We start from the raw sequence: 22,644 nt of genomic DNA, 5'->3' as shown, positions 1-22,644 counted from the left end.
TGAAATGAAAATGCACTGCTTACTTTATCTTCAGAAGCTGTGGATTTTTCACCATCATTTTGTTTATATGTGTTTATCTAGGTTACAGTTATGGATGGAGGAGGGATCTTCAGGCAGTCCACTGTCTGGGTGATAGTGCATGTTCAAGATGAGAATGACAATACGCCTGAATTCAAAGAGTCTGTGTACCGCATCAGCCTTCCGGAGCGGGACCGTAACAAACGCGGTGATCCTGTCTACAGAGTCTTCGCTTACGATCGAGATGAAGGGTCCAATGCAGATCTCACATACAGCATCGTGGATGGAAATGACGACGGCAAATTCGTAATCGATGCCAAGACAGCCATGGTGTCTTCCAGGAAGATGGTCACAGCTGGTGGCTATGATATACTCACGGTAAAGTACCATACAGATGGCCAATTCAGTGGATATTAAAGAAAGTTATTCTTTAAAGCAGCATAAAGTTTTCAGCCTTCATATTTACTTCATTTTTTCTCAGATAAAAGCCATTGACACTGGAAGCCTTCAGAAGTGGTCGACCGCCCGTTTGCATGTTGAATGGATTCGGAAGCCCATGCCTTCGCCACTAGCCTTGCGATTTACCGCAGCCATTTACAACTTCACAGTGGCGGAAAACGCCAAAGTGTATGAGTCAGTTGGAGTGGTCTCTGTTTGGCAGACAGAAACTCCTTTATGGTTCGACATCATTGGTGAGCATCAATAATGCAGCAGTCCCAGTCATAAATTAAGTCGGGATGCAATCTTTAATGTCCCTGATATTACTGATGTTACTGTCTGCTTTGGATGAATTGCTTGTGTTGTAGCATTCCTCAGTTACTTCGGATAAAACCGTGCGGATAAATGAGTAAATGTAAATGTAATTTAAAGGAGTGGATATCTGTGGTAAACTATTCTGACAATGATTTACTCCATTTGCTTGTTGCTTACAGTTCTTCTACATATTTATCATTTGCACCTATACTTTCTACTCTACAGAAGATGCATGGATGGTTGAGTTAGTCAACTAAAATATGCAAAGAGGGTCATTTTGATTAAACCCTCTCAGTATTTGGGATTTTGCTGAGCTTTGCAGAGGTTGTCCCACATGTTGGAATTGCTTGTGTAAATTTTAGTTGGAAAACTCCTGAATGAATTAGCATTTTAAAACTAGTTGTTTTTGAATTTGTTTAGTTTAATATGAGCTTTTGACTTCAATGTCAGTTTTCTGTTTTCTTTTTCTCTCTGTTCATCTGTATCTGTTTTTGAGAAGGTGGAAGAACGTCCCGGGAGATGTTTTATATGCCACAGAGCTCCTGTGGTGGAAACTGTTCATCTGACAGTGGTAGGCTAACTGTCAGTATTTTGTAGTTATTTTCCTAAGTGTGAAGGTTTGGCTGGTTTATCTGATACTTTTAGATACTCGCTTTAAAAACTGCATTTGCTGCAGGGCAAACGTGAAGCGCTCAATCCTGTAAACACTTTGAGTGCTGAGATACCTTCCAGACTTTGGGTCTTCTGATCTCATTTAAGTGCAGTGGAAATTGAGTGGAATTGGAACAGATGCATGCAATGCATACTAAAGATGCTCAGAAAGTTTGCCCTTATCCGCCAGAATGGACCTGAATTAATGATTTGAGAATCTGCCGTGAAGAGGCCTGAACTTGACACAGATGTTTGTGGGAGTCGAAGATAAGAGACCTGAGGCTGATGGGAAAGATCCCAACATAAAGCGGTTGATCTTTCGAAAGCCGTGAAACTTTGATGAATCACTGTGAAACATAAAAAATGTATTACTCACAGATGTGCCAAACTGCATGACAGTTCGAGTGTTTACCTTGATCTTTTTCTGCTAAACCTTTACCTCTTCGTTGGATTTATAAATGCATGCAAAGCATTTTCTATGACTTTTCATTTTTCAGTTCATGCTAACTGTGATTTCTTGGTGTAATAGGTAACTATGATGGTCCATTTGATATTCAGAGAGGGATGGGGACCATAGTAATAGCCAGACCTCTCGATGCAGAGACACAGTCGCTATACAACATGACGGTACAGGTAACAGATGGGACAAACACTGCTACTACACAGGTAGGTGTATTTTTAGTTATGCAAACCTCTTGGAAACTTTTCCTAACAGATGTTACAAGTCTGCTAACTTTGCCAGAAACTTTGCAAAACGAATATTCCTGGCAGCTGTGGTTGAAATATCCAAGAGAGAAACGTCTGTAGGATTTTAAGCAGCGTGCCAGCTTTTATCTAATTTTATCAATACAAGTTTGCTGTGTGAAAGAGATATCTATATAATCTTCACTGAAAATGTCTTCAGATATGCCAGGGGCTGCTGAGTATTCCAGTGTCCCAGAAACCTACATTGTATTATCACTCTAGCATGTGCGTTTTCTGTTTTTTATTTAAGCTGTTTTGACATAAGTGCCTATTGCAACAGTGTAGATTACTCTTGCATCTGTTTAACTGAGATTGAATGTCTCTGTGAAAAGCTAAAAATGACTCCGTCTGCTGTATCTACAGATTTACATAAAGGTTTTGGACAGCAATGACAACAGTCCTATTTTCTCTGAGCGTACATATGAAGTCTCGGTGTCTGAGGATACGCCAGCCGACACTGAGGTCTTGCGTGTCCGGGCCAGGGACAAGGATGAACGGTCAAAGTTGAGCTATTCTATCCATGGCAGCGTTGATCCGGTGAGCATGCGGATGTTTAGGATCAATCCTGGTACTGGTGTCATGTACACAGCAGATCGACTGGACTATGAGATCCACTCTCAGCACATCCTTACTATTATGGTGAGAAAGAACATTTGTATTATTAAATGTGTATTATGATTAGTGATTTCAAAGCTGAAACAGACCATTTCACATGTCATGCAGTGGGGTTCAAAGGTCTGAGATCACTAATGAAAATGATTCACTATTTGCATTTTTCTAATTTAATAAGGTAATAAAGATGTCTAAGAATAATTTTAAATATTTTTTAAATAGTACTTAAATTTAATTTATTTGATTAAAATGTATAAATAAAATATATTAATTAAAATAAATACATTTTATTTTCAACACCATAATTTTATAAATAACTAAAAATATATTAAAATGTTCACAAATTATTTTTAAATGTTATTCAAAATCATAAGCTTTATATTTGTTTCCAGATTTCTTTAGATCAATGTGGACTCTTGAACCCCACTGTACTTTTACTGTATATAGTATTTTAGATAATCATACATATAGCCCAGCATACCAGATTTTATATTGTGACAATTTACATTTTTAACTGTTCCTTTCTGTCTGCTGTCTTTTTTTTTTTTTTTACCTTTTTCTTTTTTACTTGTTTCTTCACAAATCTTTTCCATGCAAAATCTTAGGTTTTCTCCTCAGGTCTGTTGCCCTATCTCTCCTCCTCTTTTTTAGGTGAAAGATCAAGAATTTCCCTATTATAGAGACCTGGCACGGATTATTGTGACCTTGGAGGATGCCAATGACCAGCCTCCTTTTTTTACTCGCACTATTTATGACAGTACAGTGTTTGAGTCTTCCCCTCCAGGAATGTCATCTTTGCAGGTGATCGCACTAGACAGAGACTCAGGGAGAAACGGGGAGATAGTTTACTCAATCGTTGCAGGTAAACACCGTGTTCTCACCTCTTGAATTTATTACGCTCCCTGATAACATTTCCATTGTTCAGCTGTTTTGAGTAAAACTGATTGTCTGTTCCACAGAGTGATGCATTAGCTCATTCTTTTAACCTGTCATGAATCTTAAGATTTATCTTTGATATATCCTTTACCTGACATGCCCCTTTTCATCATGAACTGACAGGTACGTGTAATTTTTTCACAGGAAACACTGGTGGCATATTTGGAGTAGATCCATTATCTGGCATAATTTCAGTAGCCAGAGAGCTGGACCTTACAACTGTGGGTTTTTATACCCTTACTGTGAGAGCCACAGATGGAGGTGCTCCGGCATTAAGTAGCACAACTACTGCTAGGATCGCCATCTCTCTGTCTGATTTCTCCAGTCCAAAGTTTGCCCAGCAAGAATACCAGGCTGAGATCACTGAGAATGTGGCTATCGGGACTTTTGTCATATTGGTCTGTGCAATTAGCCGAACCACACTGATTTATGACATTATACAAGGAAATGATGAAAGGAGGTTTAAAATAAACTGTTACACAGGTGTCATCACAACACAAAGGAATTTTGACTTTGAGATGACCTCCTCATATATGCTGGTGATCCAAGCTGTAAACATGGCTGGGATTGCCTCCAGTGTCACTGTCTGCATCCAAGTGGTTGATGAAAATGATAATCCTCCAGTTTTTCAGGAGCTCACATATACAGGGACCATCAGCGAGGCGGCCCCCATCAATAGTGTGGTGATAAGTGAGGATGGAAAGCCGCTGGTAATTGAAGCCACAGATGCTGACAAGAATCACAATGCCCTCCTGGTCTTCCAGATTGTGGAGGACACAGCAAAATTGTTCTTTACTGTAGACTCAGGAACAGGCTCCGTCAGAACTATAGCTAAACTGGACTATGAAACATTCAGTGCTTTTTATTTTTCTGTAAGTGTAAGGGACAGTGGCAGGCCTCAGCTAACAGCAGAGAAGCCAGCCAAGGTCCTAATCAGGGTTGTGAACATCAATGACTCTCCCCCTCAGTTCTCACAAGAAGCTTATGACACTGTTTTGCTTCTTCCAACATATGTTGGGGTTGAGGTTCTGAGAGTAGAAGCCACTGATCCAGACATGACCACTGATCTGATGTATTCCTTGGCTGATAGCAACTTGAAGCACTATGAAATGGATTCATCATCAGGCATACTCACGGTCAAAAACAATAAACTCTCCAAAGACCGTTATCGTTTCAATGTCAAAGTGTCAGACGGGCTGTACTTTTGCACAGCACTCGTGACTGTGTTAGTTAGGGAGGCTATGGACAGTGGCCTCCTCTTCAGTCAAACCACATACTCCTCCTCTGTACTGGAGAACAGTGTGAACATTACCACTGTGAGCATTGTAAATGCTGTAGGAAACCGCTTAAATGAACCACTAAAGTACACGCTTTTGAATGCAGGGACACGCTTTACAATTCGTCCCACATCAGGAGTCATTCAAACCACAGGAGTCCCTTTCGATCGAGAACAACAGGAACTGTATGAGCTGGTGGTTGAGGCGAGTAGAGAATACGACCAGCCGCGAGTTGCTAGAGTAACCGTCAGAGTAGAAGTTGAGGATATTAACGACAATGCCCCTGAGTTTCTAGGCCTTCCATATTATGCGACTGTGCAGGTTGATGCAGAACCTGGCTCATCCATCTTCCAGGTGTCTGCGACAGATTTGGACAAAGGGATAAATGGAGCTGTATATTACGAGCTTAAGGAGGACCATCCACATTTTGAGGTGAATAAGCTCACTGGGGAGCTTACTCTTAAAAGGGCCTTTGATGCAGACTTGTCCAATGTTGAATATCCGCTGGTCGTCCTCGCACGTGATGCAGGCTACCCCTCCCTCTTCACTGTTGTCGAGCTTCCAGTTACAGTTGTGAACAAGGCCATGCCTGTTTTTGACAAGTCATTTTATGGCATATCAGTTAGAGAGGATATTGCAGTGTCAACTCCCATATTATGCATAAATGCCACCAGCCCAGAGGGCCAAAACATTATATATACTATCGTGGAAGGGGATCCTTCCTTCCAATTTGACATTGGCTTTGACAGTGGTGTGATTAGTGTCATATATCCTTTAGACTATGAAACCACACCCTACTACAGGCTAACCATCAGGTCTACAGACACTCTCACTGGAGCCAGATCCGAAGTAGATGTGGACATAGTTGTGGTGGATGTAAATGACAATGCCCCTGCATTTCGTAATGCATCATACAACACCACTTTGCCAGAAAACTCAATGATTGGGTCTAGCGTGATACAGCTTTGGGCAACCGACAAGGATTCAGAAAAAAACAGTGTAATTAACTATCAAATCCTCTCTGATGGATTTAACAGCACAGACTACTTCCACATTGACAGCACTAGTGGACTCGTGTTAACAACCTGTCTTCTGAACTACGAACTTACACCGAGCTTTAGCTTTATCGTTAGAGCAACAGACAACGGTTCCCCATCCCAGAGCAGTGAGGTCACGGTCACCGTCTTAGTGAGTGACGTGAATGACAACCCACCATCCTTCAGCCAGCCACTTTATGAAGCTTTTGTGAGTGAACTGGCTCCCAGAGGGCATATTGTGACATGTGTCCAAGCTTCTGATTCAGACAGCTCAGATGCCGAGAGTTTGAGGTACAGCATACTCTCTGGAGATGAGAAAATGAACTTCATAATAGACTCTCAGACAGGTGTTATTTACTTGTCCAGTCGGCGCAGACAGGGGATACGGCCAGCATACAACCTCAACGTGTCTGTATCAGATGGGGTCTTCACCAACACTGCACAGGTGAACATTCAAGTCATGGGGGCCAACCTTTACAGCCCTGTCTTTAGTCAAAGGTTCTACTTGGCGGAGGTCCGTGAGAATGCCCCAGCAGGTACCAAAGTCATTCAGGTGCGTGCCACAGATGAGGACTCAGGGATTTTTGGTCAGATCATGTATTCCTTTATCAATGACCTTGGAAAGACTCAGTTTTACATTGGAGCCGATGGCCTGATAACTACAGCTCAGAAACTCAACAGAGAGAACCCAATAAACAGAGACATTGTGCTAACTGTTATGGCGCTCGATGGTGGGGGAAGAGCATCCTTCTGCACAGTTAGGGTAATTCTTGCTGACGAAAATGATAATGCGCCACGTTTCAGGGCTATGGAGTATAGAGTTAGCATAAAGGCTAATGTGCCAATGGGATCGCTGGTGACTCAAATCCAGGCTCAGGACCCAGATTCCGGCGATAATGGCAGAGTTAGCTACTCGCTGTACAGTGAGGCAAGGCTTCCTCTTGTGGATGTGTTGGAGATTGAGCCTGACAGTGGCTGGATGGTCACAAAGGGAAGCATGGCGCATTTAAGAGGAACGGTTCTCTCCTTTTTTGTCAAAGCTACTGATGGAGGTGTTCCAGCCAAACATTCCCTTGTGTCTGCATTTATTCATGTCTTACCACCTGATGCAAATGTGCCCTCCTTCACCCAACCCCAGTACTCCTACACGGTCCCAGAGGACACACCTGTTGGGACAGTCTTGGGATCAGTGTACTTAAGTCCTGGCCAGACAGCTTTCTTTTCTGTGGTGAATGGAGAGACTGGGGAGAGTAACCAGGGTGGGACATTTTTAGTTGAGAGAGAAACTGGACTTCTAAGGCTTGTTAACCCCCTTGATTATGAACTCATCAACATTTACCGTTTCAAAGTTGCAGCCACCATGAGACAGTCACTGGTTGAGTCCATGTCTGTAGTGGATGTAGAAGTCAAGGTGCTGGATGTGAATGACAACAAACCGTTATTCGAAACCAGCTCTTATGTGGCCATGGTTATGGAAGGTATGCCTAGGGGTACACGGGTTATCCAGGTACGAGCGCTTGACCCTGATTGGGGATCTAACGGACAGGTTAATTACAGCCTTGGACCAACCCTAAACCAAGAGCAGGACAAAGTTAGTGGATCTAAATCTGCCTCTGGTGCCATGTTTGTTATTGACAGCAAGACTGGTTGGATCACCACTCTCGGTGACTTGGATCATGAGATGTGCCCATCTTACACCTTCAACGTGGTGGCATCTGATCTAGGAGAGGGTGTCTCACTTTCCTCCGCAGCTGTAGTGACCGTTGCAATCGCAGACGTTAATGACAACCCCCCTACCTTCGAGAGAGAGTACTACAGAGGTGCTGTGCGAGAGAGCGACCCTCTGGGAGAAGTGGTTTCGGTGCTGAGCACTCGTGATGGGGACAGCTCTGATCAGAATCGGCTTGTCAGCTTCCATATCACAGGTGCGTATTAAAGTAGGCCACTGGAGAATGATTTATGGCTCACGGAGGCTCTCCGGGAAAGATAATCACATTGAAAGGGTTTAATTTAATGAACTAAGTGTTCAAAAGCTATATGAGTAAAGAGCCATTTGCTTTATGTGTCACATTACTTTGTTTAAAGCCCATCTGGGGATGTGAACAGATTGTTAGAATTAAGCTCAGTTTATTGTTTCCAATAACTTGGGATAAAATATATACTCTCTCCAAAAGTGTCCCTAAGTGTTCTGGTTCACTTAACATGCTCTTAGAGTTATTTTGATGTGTGTAAGCACATTTTAATTTGATGTGTTCAAAACAGTTTATGAAATACAATGGGGCAAAAAAGTATTTAGTCAGCCACCAATTGTGCAAGTTCTCCCACTTAAAAAGATGAGAGAGGCCTGTAATTTTCATCATAGGTATACCTCAACTATGAGAGACAAAATGAGAAAAAAAAATCCAGTCCCCCACTGTATATGCAGTTTGTTTTATTCTACATAAAGAACAATAGCACCTTACAGCATATAAACACTGTAATGTGTTTATGGAAATTATGGTTTGGTCTCTGTGTAGGCCATCACAGAGATTCACAAATCTACCTTGCTCTTTTATCTCAATTCTGTTGCCATCTTTTTGACTCAGGAGGAAACCCCAAGGGGGTATTTGCGCTGGCTCCTGTTCAGGGGGAGTGGAAGGTCTTCGTGAAGCGGCCTTTGGACAGAGAGGAGCAGGATCGATACCTGCTCAATATCACAGCCAGTGACGGCCTGTTTGTAACCCGCATAGGCGTAGAGGTCACTGTCATGGATTCCAATGACAACAGCCCCATCTGCAATCAGGTCTGAGCAATTGATTTAGGCTGGCATTTGTCATCTCATACAGCCCAAGTTAACAACTACCATGTTTAATGCTTGCATACTGATGTACGTAAAGGAAGTTTTCGTATGCAAAAGTATTAAGAATTCAATACACTATTTGAATATATTTATCATTATTTTTTAGGCGCAGTATGAGGCCTCATTTCCAGAAGATGTGTCTGTTAATACTGCCATTCTGACAGTTGGAGCTACAGACTTGGACAGTGGTGTCAATGCAGAAATTCAGTATTCTCTGTTTGGCATTGGTGTTGAAGATTTTTACATGGATGCAAATACTGGTATTTCTGTACAAACTGCTTTTGACATGCTTTTATACTTTTGACACTTTTAATTTTTCAGTTTCTTAAGGCTTGAATGAATACACTACATGATTTTGTACAGACGTTTTCTCTGAAAAAAAACATTAATACATACACTTCCACATAATTACAAATTGCAACCATACAACATGCTTCATATTCAATCCAGCCGCTTATAAAATCTGTAAGTAATACAAACACTTTAAGAGTCAAACTGCAAATATGAATGGCTTCTGGTACAAAGGTAACCTTATATCGTTTGGTCAAACACTTAATACTTCTAAGCCGTCTACCAGAAGGCATTGTCTCAAAGTGCAAGGGGCGCGTGTCATTATTCATCATGATACACTTAGCTTTCCTTATTACTTGCTGCCCATAAAATTCAGTTAGGCTCCGCAGTGGCACACCAGTAATTTCTGAGCAAGTTCTAGCTATATTTTGGAGGCGATTCTTATTCTTAATAGAAATAGATGCAAACCACCATAAGAATGAAAAACTTAAGACACTCTCAATAAAATTATTATAAAATACACTCAAAATAGATTTTTGTATACAAAAATAATTCAGTTTCCTCAGGGCAAACATTCTTTGGTGAACCCTCTTGATAATAGCCTCCATATTCTGCTGAAATTTTAAAGTTGTGTCAAAAATTGTACCAAGGTATTTGTACTCCTCTACTTTATCGACCTCTCTGTCCTGAATAAGCAGTGGTTGCACTATTGGAGCATTTTGTTTGTCTGAAATCAATCACCATCTCTTTGGTTTTTTAATATTTAGTCTTAGCTATGCTTTGTTGCACCATGTAATAAACTTAAAGGGATACTCCACCCCAAAATGAAAATTTTGTCATTAATCACTTACCCCCGTGTCATTCCAAACCCCTAAAAGCTTTGTTTGTCTTCGGAACACAATTTAAGATATTTTGGATGAAAACCGGGAGGCTTGTGACTGTCCGATTGACTGCCAAGTAAATTACACTGTCAAGGTCCAGAAAAGTATGAAAGACATTGTCAGAATAGTCCATCTGCCATCAGTGGTTCAACCGTAACGTTATGAAGCGACGAGAATACTTTTTGTACGCGAAGAAAACAAAATTAATGTCTTTATTCAACAATTTGTCTCCTCTGTGTCCCTCCGCATCACAGTAGCGCCATTTTGGAGAATATGCGCTGAACGCAAGCAGCGTACGCTCTTCTGTGTCAGCCGCGCTGCAGGGATTCGCTGTTTTCATTCAAATCAAAGCGTAAATACATGTAGAAAACGTATCCTTGTGTCACGGCTGACACAGAATAGCGTACGCTGCTTGCGTTCAGCGCATATTCTCCATAATGGCGCTACGGTGATGCAGTATAATTTACTCATTTTGGGGTGGAGTATCTCTTTAAGAATGAGTTTTGAGCTTGATAGCAAGGATAGGAAAACTGTATCGTCTGCATATTTAACAACATAATAGTTATCCTCATAACGCATTTGTATAAATTATAAAAATAATTGATGACAGTACACAGCCCCAATGGATGTACAATGTGTATCTGATAAAACACTATTCATCTTAACCCTTTGCTCCCTACAAGTTAAAAATCCAGGATCCATAAACCAGCCCATGACTAACAATGAACTCATATACTTTCCAAATGTTGGTGGAGAGTGTTTGGAGTTGGCAGTTTTACCTAGATTTCATATGACAGATTATGATTATTTTATGTCTGAGGATATCAAACATGTTTGATATTTTGAGCTGATTAGAAATTGTATGCATGAGTTTGTTGTGTTTGCAGTGATTTGCGATAATTTACTCATTTTGGGGTGGAGTATCTCTTTAAGAATGAGTTTTGAGCTTGATAGCAAGGATAGGAAAACTGTATCGTCTGCATATTTAACAACATAATAGTTATCCTCATAACGCATTTGTATAAATTATAAAAATAATTGATGACAGTACACAGCCCCAATGGATGTACAATGTGTATCTGATAAAACACTATTCATCTTAACCCTTTGCTCCCTACAAGTTAAAAATCCAGGATCCATAAAACCAGCCCATGACTAACAATGAACTCATATACTTTCCAAATGTTGGTGGAGAGTGTTTGGAGTTGGCAGTTTTACCTAGATTTCATATGACAGATTATGATTATTTTATGTCTGAGGATATCAAACATGTTTGATATTTTGAGCTGATTAGAAATTTTATGCATGAGTTTGTTGTGTTTGCAGTGATTTGCAAACCCCCCCCCCCCCCCCCCCTTTTTGGATCATAAAACTTGGAAACATCATCATTGCATGTCTGATGTATTCTTTATTTTAACAAAATTATAGTCCAAAAATATGCCTTCTCCCAGGTCTAAACAGGAAGATTGTGTACTCACTTGTTGACTCTGCTGGTGGTATGTTCTCCACTGACCCATCCGCTGGTGTGGTGATCCTGGAGAAGCCTCTGGACCGAGAGGTGCAAGACTCGTATCAGATCAGAATCAAGGCTACTGACCGAGCAGGGGGCGATGGCTCGCTCTTCACCGAGGTGGACCTCACCATCATGGTTCTGGACGTGAACGACAACCCACCTGTGTTTCAAAAGCAAGATTACGTGGTCACAGTGCCTGAAGATGTTACTGTAGGAACAGAAGTGCTGCGAGTCTTTGCCACAAGTAGTGACATTGGAGTGAATGCAGAAATCTACTATAGATTCTTGTCTGGAAATGAGCTGGGGAAGTTTTCCATTGATGATTCAACAGGCAAGGCAGAGAGATGCACGTGTTCTGCATATATCAAATGTATTTCTGGTCTAACCATGTTTTGTTAGAGTTCTTCTGGGAGCTCACTTGTGATTAATAGACAAAGGCTTATTGACAATAGGTCATTTATCGTTGCTTTTTCACGAATCATTGAAAGAAATGTAAGAAAGTCTATTGACTGTAGACAAGACATAATGATTTGATAAATTGTGTCTCTTAAAACAGCACAATATAAGTGCAGCGAATGGGAAAATTAGTTATGAATGCTCCACGAAACACTAATAACAGTGCTTAACATGCAGAAAACATGTGAATGGTTATTGAGAGCGCTCTTTGTCTCTTAAAAAGATGCGGGCAGTCAGTGGAAACCACATCATTTTTATAGTTATATCACTTCGCATGCATTCAATTTTGACAAAAGCGTAAAGTGCTTTAGCCTAAACCCATACTTTAAAAGAATTAAGCTCTTGAAGGCGCAACTGGGAAGTACTTTCTTTTTGCTATTGTGCGTGAACTAAATATTCAGGGTTTTAATGCGTCCCAAGGAGCCTTTGTATTGCGAGTTATGTAACTGTGTTGTCTGTCATATTCATATAAATTAATTGGCTTTACTCTGACTCATATCTCGCATGATTTCAGGCATCATTTCTGTGGCGGATGATCTTGACTATGAGCTCTGCAAGGATTTTTTCCTGAATGTCGAGGCCTTTGATGATGGAACACCTCCCTTGAGAGCCACGACAATAGTGACCATAGAGCTTCTGGACGTCAATGACCACTCGCCTTCATTCAGCGAGGACATCTACAATGTTCTGATCAGCGAGGACATAGCCATCGGAGAAACGGTCATGAGGGTAAAGTTCTCTCATTAGCCGAGCTACCTCATTGGCATTTAATTAGCCGCAGACATAATTTCAATTTCACAGCTAGCATGTAATTAAGCTTATTGCTCGCAAAAATCCCCTTAATGAACTTACATTAGTTATTCATTTGTACTGTGTACTTGAGCTGTAATATAATTTACTGTAGGAGGGTGTAATTTGCTTCATGATCCGTATAAATTCAGGGAGTTTTAGCCTCTTTGCTCTCAAATACGCCAGAATTTATATGTTTGTTATCTGTGTTTGTTCTGTGCAGCTGTTCGCAGAAGACTTGGACAGTCAGATCAATGGGTGTATCACTTATTCCATTCTGAAAGGGGACCGTGAAAATCAGTTTTGGATCGACCCTGTCACCGGGCTTCTGAAAGTTAACAAGGCACTGGACAGAGAGACGGTTAGTCCTTGGAATGAGCTCTGCTAATGAATCTTGACATCCCTGCACTGTGGCTCTTCTAGACACTCTCCTGAGAAATTGCATGATTTTGGCCAATTATCTTTAAATCAGCTGCAAAGTCTTTAATTAAGCAGTGTAGGACTGAAATTGAGGCTTTTGAGTGACTGTGGGTGAGCGAACAGTCCTGTTCTTTTAAAAAAAATACATTTATCGAGAGTTGAGTCATTCTGAACTGTTTTTGCCTGACATTTATCCTCCTGTCTCGGTTGCTTAAGGTCTTCAGCTACTCATTGTCTGTGCAAGCGTTTGACAGCGGGTCACCTGCCAAGTCAACCACTGTGAATGTCAATATCGAGATTGCCGATGTGAACGACAACCCGCCGATCTTCTCTCCCGCTAATGCTTCAGCTGTTATTCAGGTGTGAGAGACAGTTTTAACTCTTTTGTTTGCAACAATAGACATTGTCACATACCTATATGCAACATGTTACTGTTGCTTGTGCTTAGAGTTAGGGATTTCAGTGAACTATGAACTAGGACTGACTGATCTATTGAATACATTATATTTTTGTATTGCTATATTATATGTATTGCTCTTATCATTTAGCACTTGAAAATAAGGGTACTCTTTTAAAAAGTCACCCTTTCAAGCCATTTTGGTCCACATACATAAATATTGAGATATATTGTAAAAAGGCAGAAAAATATTGAAATACAGTTCCCCTACTTTTAAGTATTACATTTCGGCACGTAACTCATCTCCCTATGGAAATTATTGCCGATGTGAACGACAACCCGCCGATCTTCTCTCCCGCTAATGCTTCAGCTGTTATTCAGGTGTGAGAGACAGTTTTAACTCTTTTGTTTGCAACAATAGACATTGTCACATACCTATATGCAACATGTTACTGTTGCTTGTGCTTAGAGTTAGGGATTTCAGTGAACTATGAACTAGGACTGACTGATCTATTGAATACATTATATTTTTGTATTGCTATATTATATGTATTGCTCTTATCATTTAGCACTTGAAAATAAGGGTACTCTTTTAAAAAGTCACCCTTTCAAGACATTTTGGTCCACATACATAAATATTGAGATATATTGTAAAAAGGCAGAAAAATATTGAAATACAGTTCCCCTACTTTTAAGTATTACATTTCGGCACGTAACTCATCTCCCTATGGAAATGAATTGTATTGCTTGTTGAGGAGAGGTGTGCTGTGACTTATGATCTACCCCTGCGGATGATAAAGTGTCTAAGAAATCTCATAGACTTACTCTAAAGGAAGTACCTGAGCTATATACTGTATATGGACTGGAATGTCATATAAATTTAGGGTAGGCGTTTTGATTAGGTCTAGGATACAACCACCTAGCAATTACCCTGGACACTCAATAAATTCATACCAACAACCAGGCAACCACCAACAGCACACTAGCATTGTAGTATAGACTTTTGTATGGTCAAGCATCACTCACATTTTCTTCAGAAAATATGAAAATCTTGCGATTTAGACCTTTTTTGAATTTCAAAATGACTATCTTAATTCTGTTTTCTTTTTTTTTTTTTCAAGTTGAACAAGCCTGCAGGAACTACCATCCTCTCACTATCAGTTTCTGATAAGGACTCCTCTAGAAATGGTGCACCTTTTGAATTTCGTATCGTGTCTGGAAATGAGGGCAATGCTTTCAGTCTGGACCAGAATGGAGAATTACGGACAAGCCGAGTATTTGGTCCTGATGCAACACGAGAGTATACGCTTGAGATACAGGTTAGTGCAACAGCTCAAAAAAGTGAACTGTCAGTTAAAAGTGAATTCAGAATTACAGAATTCTCATGCAGGTGTTTCTTCAACTATGAGCACTTTTGACCTCTGTAAACACATTTTTCCAGAATGAAATGTCTTACTACTTTGATTTTCTGAGGCTAATTTTATAACTCATTTTAAATAGTAGTCAACATTTTAAGTGGATCAAAAAAATTACTCAAAGTTGTTCAAAGTCAAGAATGCATTTTGGTTTTAGGACAACTTTGATGAAAGGTTTTGATTCACTTTGAATCACAGGTCCCATACTTCATATTTTTTACAAAGCTCATCGGTCTGAAAAGCGAGGTGTGCTCTGATTGGTCAGCTATCCAGTGCATTGTGATTGGCCGAATACCTCAAGCCTTTCGGTCTGAAAAGCGAGGTGTGCTCTGATTGGTCAGCTATCCAGTACATTGTGATTGGCCGAATACCTCAAGCCTTTGATGGAAATGTTACACCCCTTACCATATTGTGATGCCTTGTCCCAGCCAGAGCGGCAAGACAAAAACATTAAAACCCATTATAAACGAGGCATTTGTTGCATCCAGTGGGGACATAATTACGGATTATAATGACTTATACTGTCTTTTTACGCGTTGCGTTGCATCGCGCTGCGTAAACATAAAACCATGTCTGCATTTGTGATCGGAGAAATGACAAACAACAAGCGCTACTCTACACTGCTCAAAACTCGCGTTTGAATCGTCAGTGGCAAATTCTTTAAATATAAAAAACGTACTTACAGTCTGTGAGTCAGAACAGCCGGCATTGTAGGCTACTCTCCCAGGATCAGGAAACAGTCCTCCATAAAATGCGCTGGACACATCTGAATATTTGGGTTGAACCGTTCTGGAACAGTGTTGTAAATACACCTTAACCACTGATTTCTAGTCGTGTCCTCTTTTCGAAGGCCAAACAAAGTAGTTTCGCTTTCACAACGAAACACACGGCAAAAACAATGCTACAGCGAGAATAAAAGTTATGCCTTCATTCTTTGCGTGAACATTTGGGCGGCGTTATGCAAATCTTTCCACATCGTGACGTAGACATGTGGAGGCGTTTTAGGTAGGTGTGGCTGACTCTTAACTTTTATAAAGAATATCTCTTTGGATTTGAGACTTTAGTCTTTGCAACTTTACAGATCTTCTTTATGCACCAAGAGCTTGTAACACTCCAAAGAGAAAGGAAAAATTAAAATCGCATCATATGACCCCTTTAATAAAATTGGTTTATCTCCTTGTTTGATTATCATAGTTTTAAATATAATTCATATTTTTATGATGGATTTTCATATTTTATGACAAAAGTCTGGGTTTATGACAAGGATAAAACAATAAAAGTTGTATATAATAATTGGAAAATAAAATGTATTAATGAAATAATTAAATAGTTAAATAAATAAATAACTAAATAAACAAAAGGTTCTTATGCAGCTTCAATGTGACCTTCATATAACAGAAAGAGAAATCTGTTTAAATAAAAATAAATCTCTGGAATATAAAAGTGCCTGTAGATGAAGAAACGTGCATGTAGCTGCTGTGAAATTTCTAAGGGATTTAATTCATTTCTTTAGTTTGATGAAGCTTTAAATTGTTAGAATTGTACAGTGTGATCTTGTTCTTGTCAACAAGGCGCGTGATTCAGGGAAGCCTCGTCTGTCCTCCACATCCTTTGTGTTTGTGCGTGTCATCGGAGACAGCCTCTTCAAACCTGTGGCCTTCCCACTGGAAATCAACATTGTCATGGCAGCAGATGTGTTTCCTGGCGGGATTATAGGGAAGATCTATGCCACAGACCGAGATGAGAATGATGTTCTGTCTTTCAGTCAGAGATCACAAACAAACAGTCTTTTCAAAATCAGCAGACAGGACGGGAAGATTGTGGCACTAAATGGCCTGGAGCCTGGAAGGTAAAATAAATGCGAATTTATTTTGAAATGTATATTTCTTCAATTATGGGCTATTTTGGCCTGTGGACCCTAATATAAAAATAATTTCCTTAAAACTCTCTTTCACACTCTCACTGTTTTATTTAAATAGTTTAGTTAAACTAGTAATAGTCCAACACTTACTAATGTTATTTATTTATTTGTCCGTAATAAAGACAACACAATTAATAATTTTCAGACTTATTGGATAATTACAATTAAGAAATAAAAGCTATTCAGAGGAAAACTATTGATGCAGTTGTGGTGGAGGAAATGACTGCTGTGGCACAGTCAATAATTGTGTCATTTGATGTAAATAATTTTCAAAATATAAAGTTTATTTCACTCTTTGTTTAGACAATCATATCATTTAAAAAACAAAAAATATTCTAGGGCAAGCATAAAACAATATATATATAAGCATTTGAAAAATAGCCAGAATAAATGAAGGCATTGTAAAATTCTTCCCAGATTATTTGTTTAATGTGAACTTCTTCATCAAATTATGGAATCTTATTTATACCTCAGAATTTAAAATAAATAAATGTTTTACAACTTGAGTTTATATCTGACAATTCTGACTTTCTTTATTGTACTTCTGAGAAAAAGTCAAACAATTCTGAAAAAGATTATATGATACTGAACTGATATTGTATGATTAAAAAGTCAGAAACAATCTTGTCGCAATTCTCATAATTCTGACTTTTTTGTCACAATTGCAACTTCTCAGAATTTAGATTTTATAGAATAAAATATATGTTTTTGCATAGCTGCCTAATGATCAGTAATGCTCAGTAACAATTTTTTTCAGATACTCCCTAAATGCTACAGTCAGTGATGGGCGGTTTTCTGTGACCGTGGGCGTTAGCGTCCAGGTGGAGCAAGCCACGGATGAGATGGTGCAGAATGCAGTGACTCTGCGTTTTCAAGACCTGTCCCCTGAGGACTTTGTGGGTGTGTACATGGAAGAGCTAAAGAAGGTGCTCCGTACCTCACTGGTTGGTGATGGGACAGGTGTTATTGATGGACCAGACCCTCTTCACATCCTGGGAGTGCAGCCACTGAGTCGCTCCAGTCAGCTGGAGGTGCTCCTTGCCGTGGAGACACCAGATGGGGGTTATATGGGTCCAGGAGAGCTGGCTCTCAAGCTGGAGGAGGTGAAGGGTTTCCTAAAGGGAGTGCTGAGGGTGGTCAGCGTCTTGGATCAGAGCTGCTCAGGAGAGCTTGAGTGCGGGGAGAGAGTCTGTGAGCTCACCCTCAGTCTCGACCCCATCGGCTTGGTCACCTACACCACCTCCAGAGTGAGCTTTGTGTCTCCATGCTTTAGCAGGAAAGAGATGTGCACGTGTCCAGGTTAGCAATTTGATTTTGTCTCAAATGATAAAACTGGCAAAACTGATTCAGATTTATTCCAGGGTTGCCAGATCTCAAACACTATGGGCGTGAGACACATGCTTTCAGGTTCTCATGCTAACCTTAATACATCTCAGGGAAAATAACAAGAAAATGCTTAATGTGCTTGACTTACATTATAATCTTATATTCTTTATTCTGGGAAAAAGTTATGACTTCAAAGTCAGGCGCATATTTCCATTTCACAAAACATAAGAGCAAGCGAATAGCAGCTAACTTTAAACGTCAAATACATATAAAGCAGCGAACAGAGAAAAATGAGCGATAATTTAGATTAAATATTAGAAATGTCATCAAATATTGTTGTTGAACATCAAATTTACGCAAGAAAGTATGTTTTATAGGAACAGTAACTATAATGGAATCTCTACTCTCATGTTGTGTTCTGGTCATTTATCTGTCCTGGAGAGGATTTTCTTTTCCCAAAAAAATGCTAGTTAATTTTATTGCATTAGACTAAAACCTGCTGACTTTGCTCCCACAGGGTATAACAACTTCACTTTTATTTTTTTGGATAATTTTTGTACTTTTTTTTGAGGATTTTCCCCCCTCCACCTAGTTACACTTTTGGCATATTGCATATACATTTCTCGTTATGCTATATTATTACCTAATATTGGATTCAGTCTTTTTTATCAACTTGTTTTCTTTCAATCAGTTTTTGAATAAATATTGCCCAAATTATCTGCAAATGATGTTTTGTTTTCACTCAAAATCGGAGGTGCATAAGTTCAGATCAATGACGCCAATGACCAATCAGTTCCAAAAATAAATAAAAAACCAGTGTTAATGAAAGAAAACAAGTTGACAAAAAGATTGAATCCAATATTTGGTGATAATATGGCATAATGAGAGATTTACAAGCAATTTTTAAAAGCCAAATTTTTGACTAGAAGCATTATTATTATTATTATTAATATTACTTACTGGTGCCCCTCTAAAACATTAGGTAGGTAAACAGCATGCATTTCAGTATTGAAAATGTAATAAAAACGGTACTACAGTAACCTTAAGTATTAAGATAAAATAAAAAAATGAATTGTTGCCTCCTCAAAACCTCAAATAGGTGCCTGTAATTGATCTGCCCATTCCATCAAAATCTCACTCCAGCCAGGTAACCAAATTTGGCAACCCTGTTTATTGTAGGAGGCATTTCATAGTATGCATTATTTATCCTGGTTGATTAAATTCAAACAGTAGCTTGAGTGGCAGAATTTACATTTGCTTGCTTTCTAACTTTTTGTACCCACTGCAGGAGGAATATGTCCATCTTCTCTGGAGCTCTGTGATGGCCAAACGTGTCCGTCTGACATGCAGTGTGTGCGCAGCGGCCCTGCAGCGCCTTCTTTCTGCCAGTGTCTGCCTGACACGCTGGACAAGTGCGCAGGTTAGATCAAATAGGCTTTTCACGCTGCTCCTTTTAAACCCTGGTTTGAGGCCATGTATAATGTTGGGTAAAGCAACATTTTATATTTCAAAAAGAGGGTTTGCAACACTTTCAACACATGTAAGCTGGTAAATATTCAAATGCTTTTTCACATTTAATTGCAGCATTTGAGGGATGATGTAAAAAAATAATTTTGATTGCAAATACAAAATTAAAAATAACATATATCACATATATTTATTTGATTATGTAATAATTTAGTTATAAATTAGTATAGAGAATAGAGATTTGCCTAATAAACATTGTCTTAAAATTCAAGTGCATTTATTTAAATATTCAAAAATTTCAAAACATACAAAACAAATCTGTTATTGCATAATATTTTTAATCATTTGAAATCAAATGGGGATTGATGCATGCATGAAAACATTGGATATGTAATGCAAATTTGTTGCAACGGATCTCTACAGACATTTTGTTCTTACCAAAACATGCTTTTACTTTGGGGAAAACCATATAGCATGATATAATACAAGTGATGCCATATATAAATGTTTATTTTGAGCCCCTCAGGCAGCTCCAAGTGTGTCACTACTAATACATGACAAAAATTCAGAATGCATTTTCCTTTAGCCTGATATGGTGGGCAAAAGTTACGTAAACGTTCATTTCCCTTCAAAATAACGGTTCCCTCTTGTGGAATATCCTGAGGGTGTGTCAAACATATATATTTAAATGACATTTCTTCATATGTGATTGAGGCCAAACACTTCTGCGAATATCTTTTGTGAAAGTATGTATAAATAGCAGATTTTGAAATATGGTGTTAGCCCTTGACTGACTGATTTCTGTACCTGTGCTGGCAGGCCAAACATCTCTGAGCTTTGCAGGGAACAGTTACATCAAATACAGAGTGACGGATAGTGATAGGAGCGGAGACATGAAGCTGGGCTTGAGAATCAGAACGCTGCACAGCCAAGGAGTCATCATGTACACACGCGCTGACCCCTGCACACTGCTCAAGGTCAGATGGATACAGAGATATGATTTAAACTATTATTTTCTACATCATTACATTAGATTATATACACATTATTAAGTACAATTTTACTACCGTTCAAAAGTCTAGAGTTGGTACTTGGTAGGAGTTTTTTTTATGTTTTTGAAAGAAGTCTCTTATGCTCACCAAGGATTATTTATTTGATCAAAAATACAGTAAAAACAGCAATATTGTGAAATATTATTACAATTTAAAATAAGTGTATTCTATTATATGTTATGCAAATTATTCCTGTGATGCAAGGCTGAATTTTTATCATCATTACTCCATTCTTCAGTGTCACATGATCCTTCAGAAATGTGAACAGTGTCCTTGCTAAATCAAAGAATGGATTTTTTCTTTAAAAAATGAAAAGAATAAATAAATGTAACTAACCTGAACTATTAAATGGTAGTGTGTATATATAGATGTATGTCATATTTAGAAATTTTGGGGGGCATTATTAAGTACATGTCATTGTAGGTACTTACAATTTATGTTGATTTCATCAACAAAAATCATTGTTTTTACTGGTTTTCTGTACAACATTATGTACTGAAGTGAACCAAATACAATAATGACATTATGGTACACAATATTATGTTAACAAAAATTATAGTTAAAATTATATATATATATATAGTGTCTGTGCAATTGTGTTTGTTTGTTCAGATAGAGGAAGGGCGTCTGTGGTTCCAGATGGACTGTGACAACAGACTGGACATCCTGGGCATCTCAGGGCGTCCAATCAATGATGGGTCCTGGCACGCCGTGACCCTGGAGCTCACTAGTAACTACACTCTCCTTTCGCTGGACGACAGCTATGTGGAGCGCCGGCGTTCTGCGCGGGCCCCTGTCCGCATCTGGCCCCTGGCCGCAGACGGATCGCTGTTCTTTGGGGCTCAGGTGTTGCACGGACCAGTGGGCAGAGGCAGCCAGAGGCCCCCACGGGCGCAAGAAGGCTTCCAGGGGTGCCTCGGGTCCATCATGCTCAACGGGAATGAACTCCCTCTTCAGAATAAGAGGAGCCGGTATGCAGAGGTAGCTGGGCTGAGTGACATGAAGCTGGGATGTGTTTTATACCCTGATCCGTGCCTCGGAAGACCGTGCCAGAATGGAGCTTCTTGTACAAAGCTGCCCTCTGGTGGTGAGAATTAGAAAGCGCATATAACCATCAATACATCAATAACGGTCAGACGTTCAGATTTTAGTCCTTAGCTCTGTATTAGCTCTGTCTTAGAAGTCTTGTTTCTCTTTGAATTTGTCCCCAGACTTCTCATGCAGCTGCCTGCCACAGTTCACGGGGTCCCGCTGTGAGATGGAGGTGACGTCCTGTGTGCCCTCACCTTGTCAGAATGGGGGTGATTGTAAGGCTGTGGGAAACACCTTCCTCTGCGGTTGCCTCAAAGGCTTTACGGGACTCATGTGAGACATTTTATTTCATTATATTCTATTTGTAGGATTTACCATTAATCTTGCATACATTTCAGACCTTTATAACTTTTAAGATGTCACACCACAGACAGTTTGGTAGTAACTGAGACAAATGATAACACATAAGACATCAAGTAAAAATTTAAATTTCTCTAGAAGGACTACACAGTAGGTACTATTATTTTTGTAATTTTCGTGTGAAAAAATATAAATGTATGTAATATATTGTATGTAATATACTCTTAAAATATGATTAATGCCAACCAATTATTTTGAAAATAACTTGTTTTAAATATATATCAATACATATACATATTATTTTATTGGTGTTACCCAATAGATTGTCTCATTAAAAAAATGGGCAATTCTAACCATTCTTCAGTACATTTTTAAATGAATATATATATATATATATATATATATATATATATATATATATATATATATATATACACATAATAAAATATATATATAT

General features: G+C 39.2%; 1 protein-coding gene across 1 annotated transcript in view; it reads left to right on the top strand.

Annotated features, from left to right (window-relative positions):
- Nucleotides 1-22,644, top strand: part of LOC107556862 (protocadherin Fat 3-like) — a 60,747-nt gene that overhangs the window by 21,011 nt on the left and 17,092 nt on the right. Inside the window, 20 exon segments of the mRNA XM_016240098.1 lie at nt 82-396; nt 500-710; nt 1,271-1,342; nt 1,952-2,088; nt 2,530-2,805; nt 3,430-3,640; nt 3,859-7,953; nt 8,614-8,810; nt 8,974-9,155; nt 11,501-11,883; nt 12,523-12,737; nt 13,021-13,158; nt 13,434-13,577; nt 14,736-14,933; nt 16,601-16,878; nt 17,708-18,249; nt 19,565-19,696; nt 20,563-20,720; nt 21,408-21,882; nt 22,007-22,160. Coding sequence (XP_016095584.1) covers nt 82-396; nt 500-710; nt 1,271-1,342; nt 1,952-2,088; nt 2,530-2,805; nt 3,430-3,640; nt 3,859-7,953; nt 8,614-8,810; nt 8,974-9,155; nt 11,501-11,883; nt 12,523-12,737; nt 13,021-13,158; nt 13,434-13,577; nt 14,736-14,933; nt 16,601-16,878; nt 17,708-18,249; nt 19,565-19,696; nt 20,563-20,720; nt 21,408-21,882; nt 22,007-22,160 — 8,513 coding nt within the window.

This window comes from Sinocyclocheilus grahami, unplaced genomic scaffold (assembly GCF_001515645.1).
Source record: "Sinocyclocheilus grahami isolate Dianchi unplaced genomic scaffold, SAMN03320097.WGS_v1.1 scaffold581.1, whole genome shotgun sequence".
NCBI classification, from domain to species: domain Eukaryota; kingdom Metazoa; phylum Chordata; class Actinopteri; order Cypriniformes; family Cyprinidae; genus Sinocyclocheilus; species Sinocyclocheilus grahami.
This window is presented reverse-complemented; position numbering and strand designations above follow the sequence as displayed.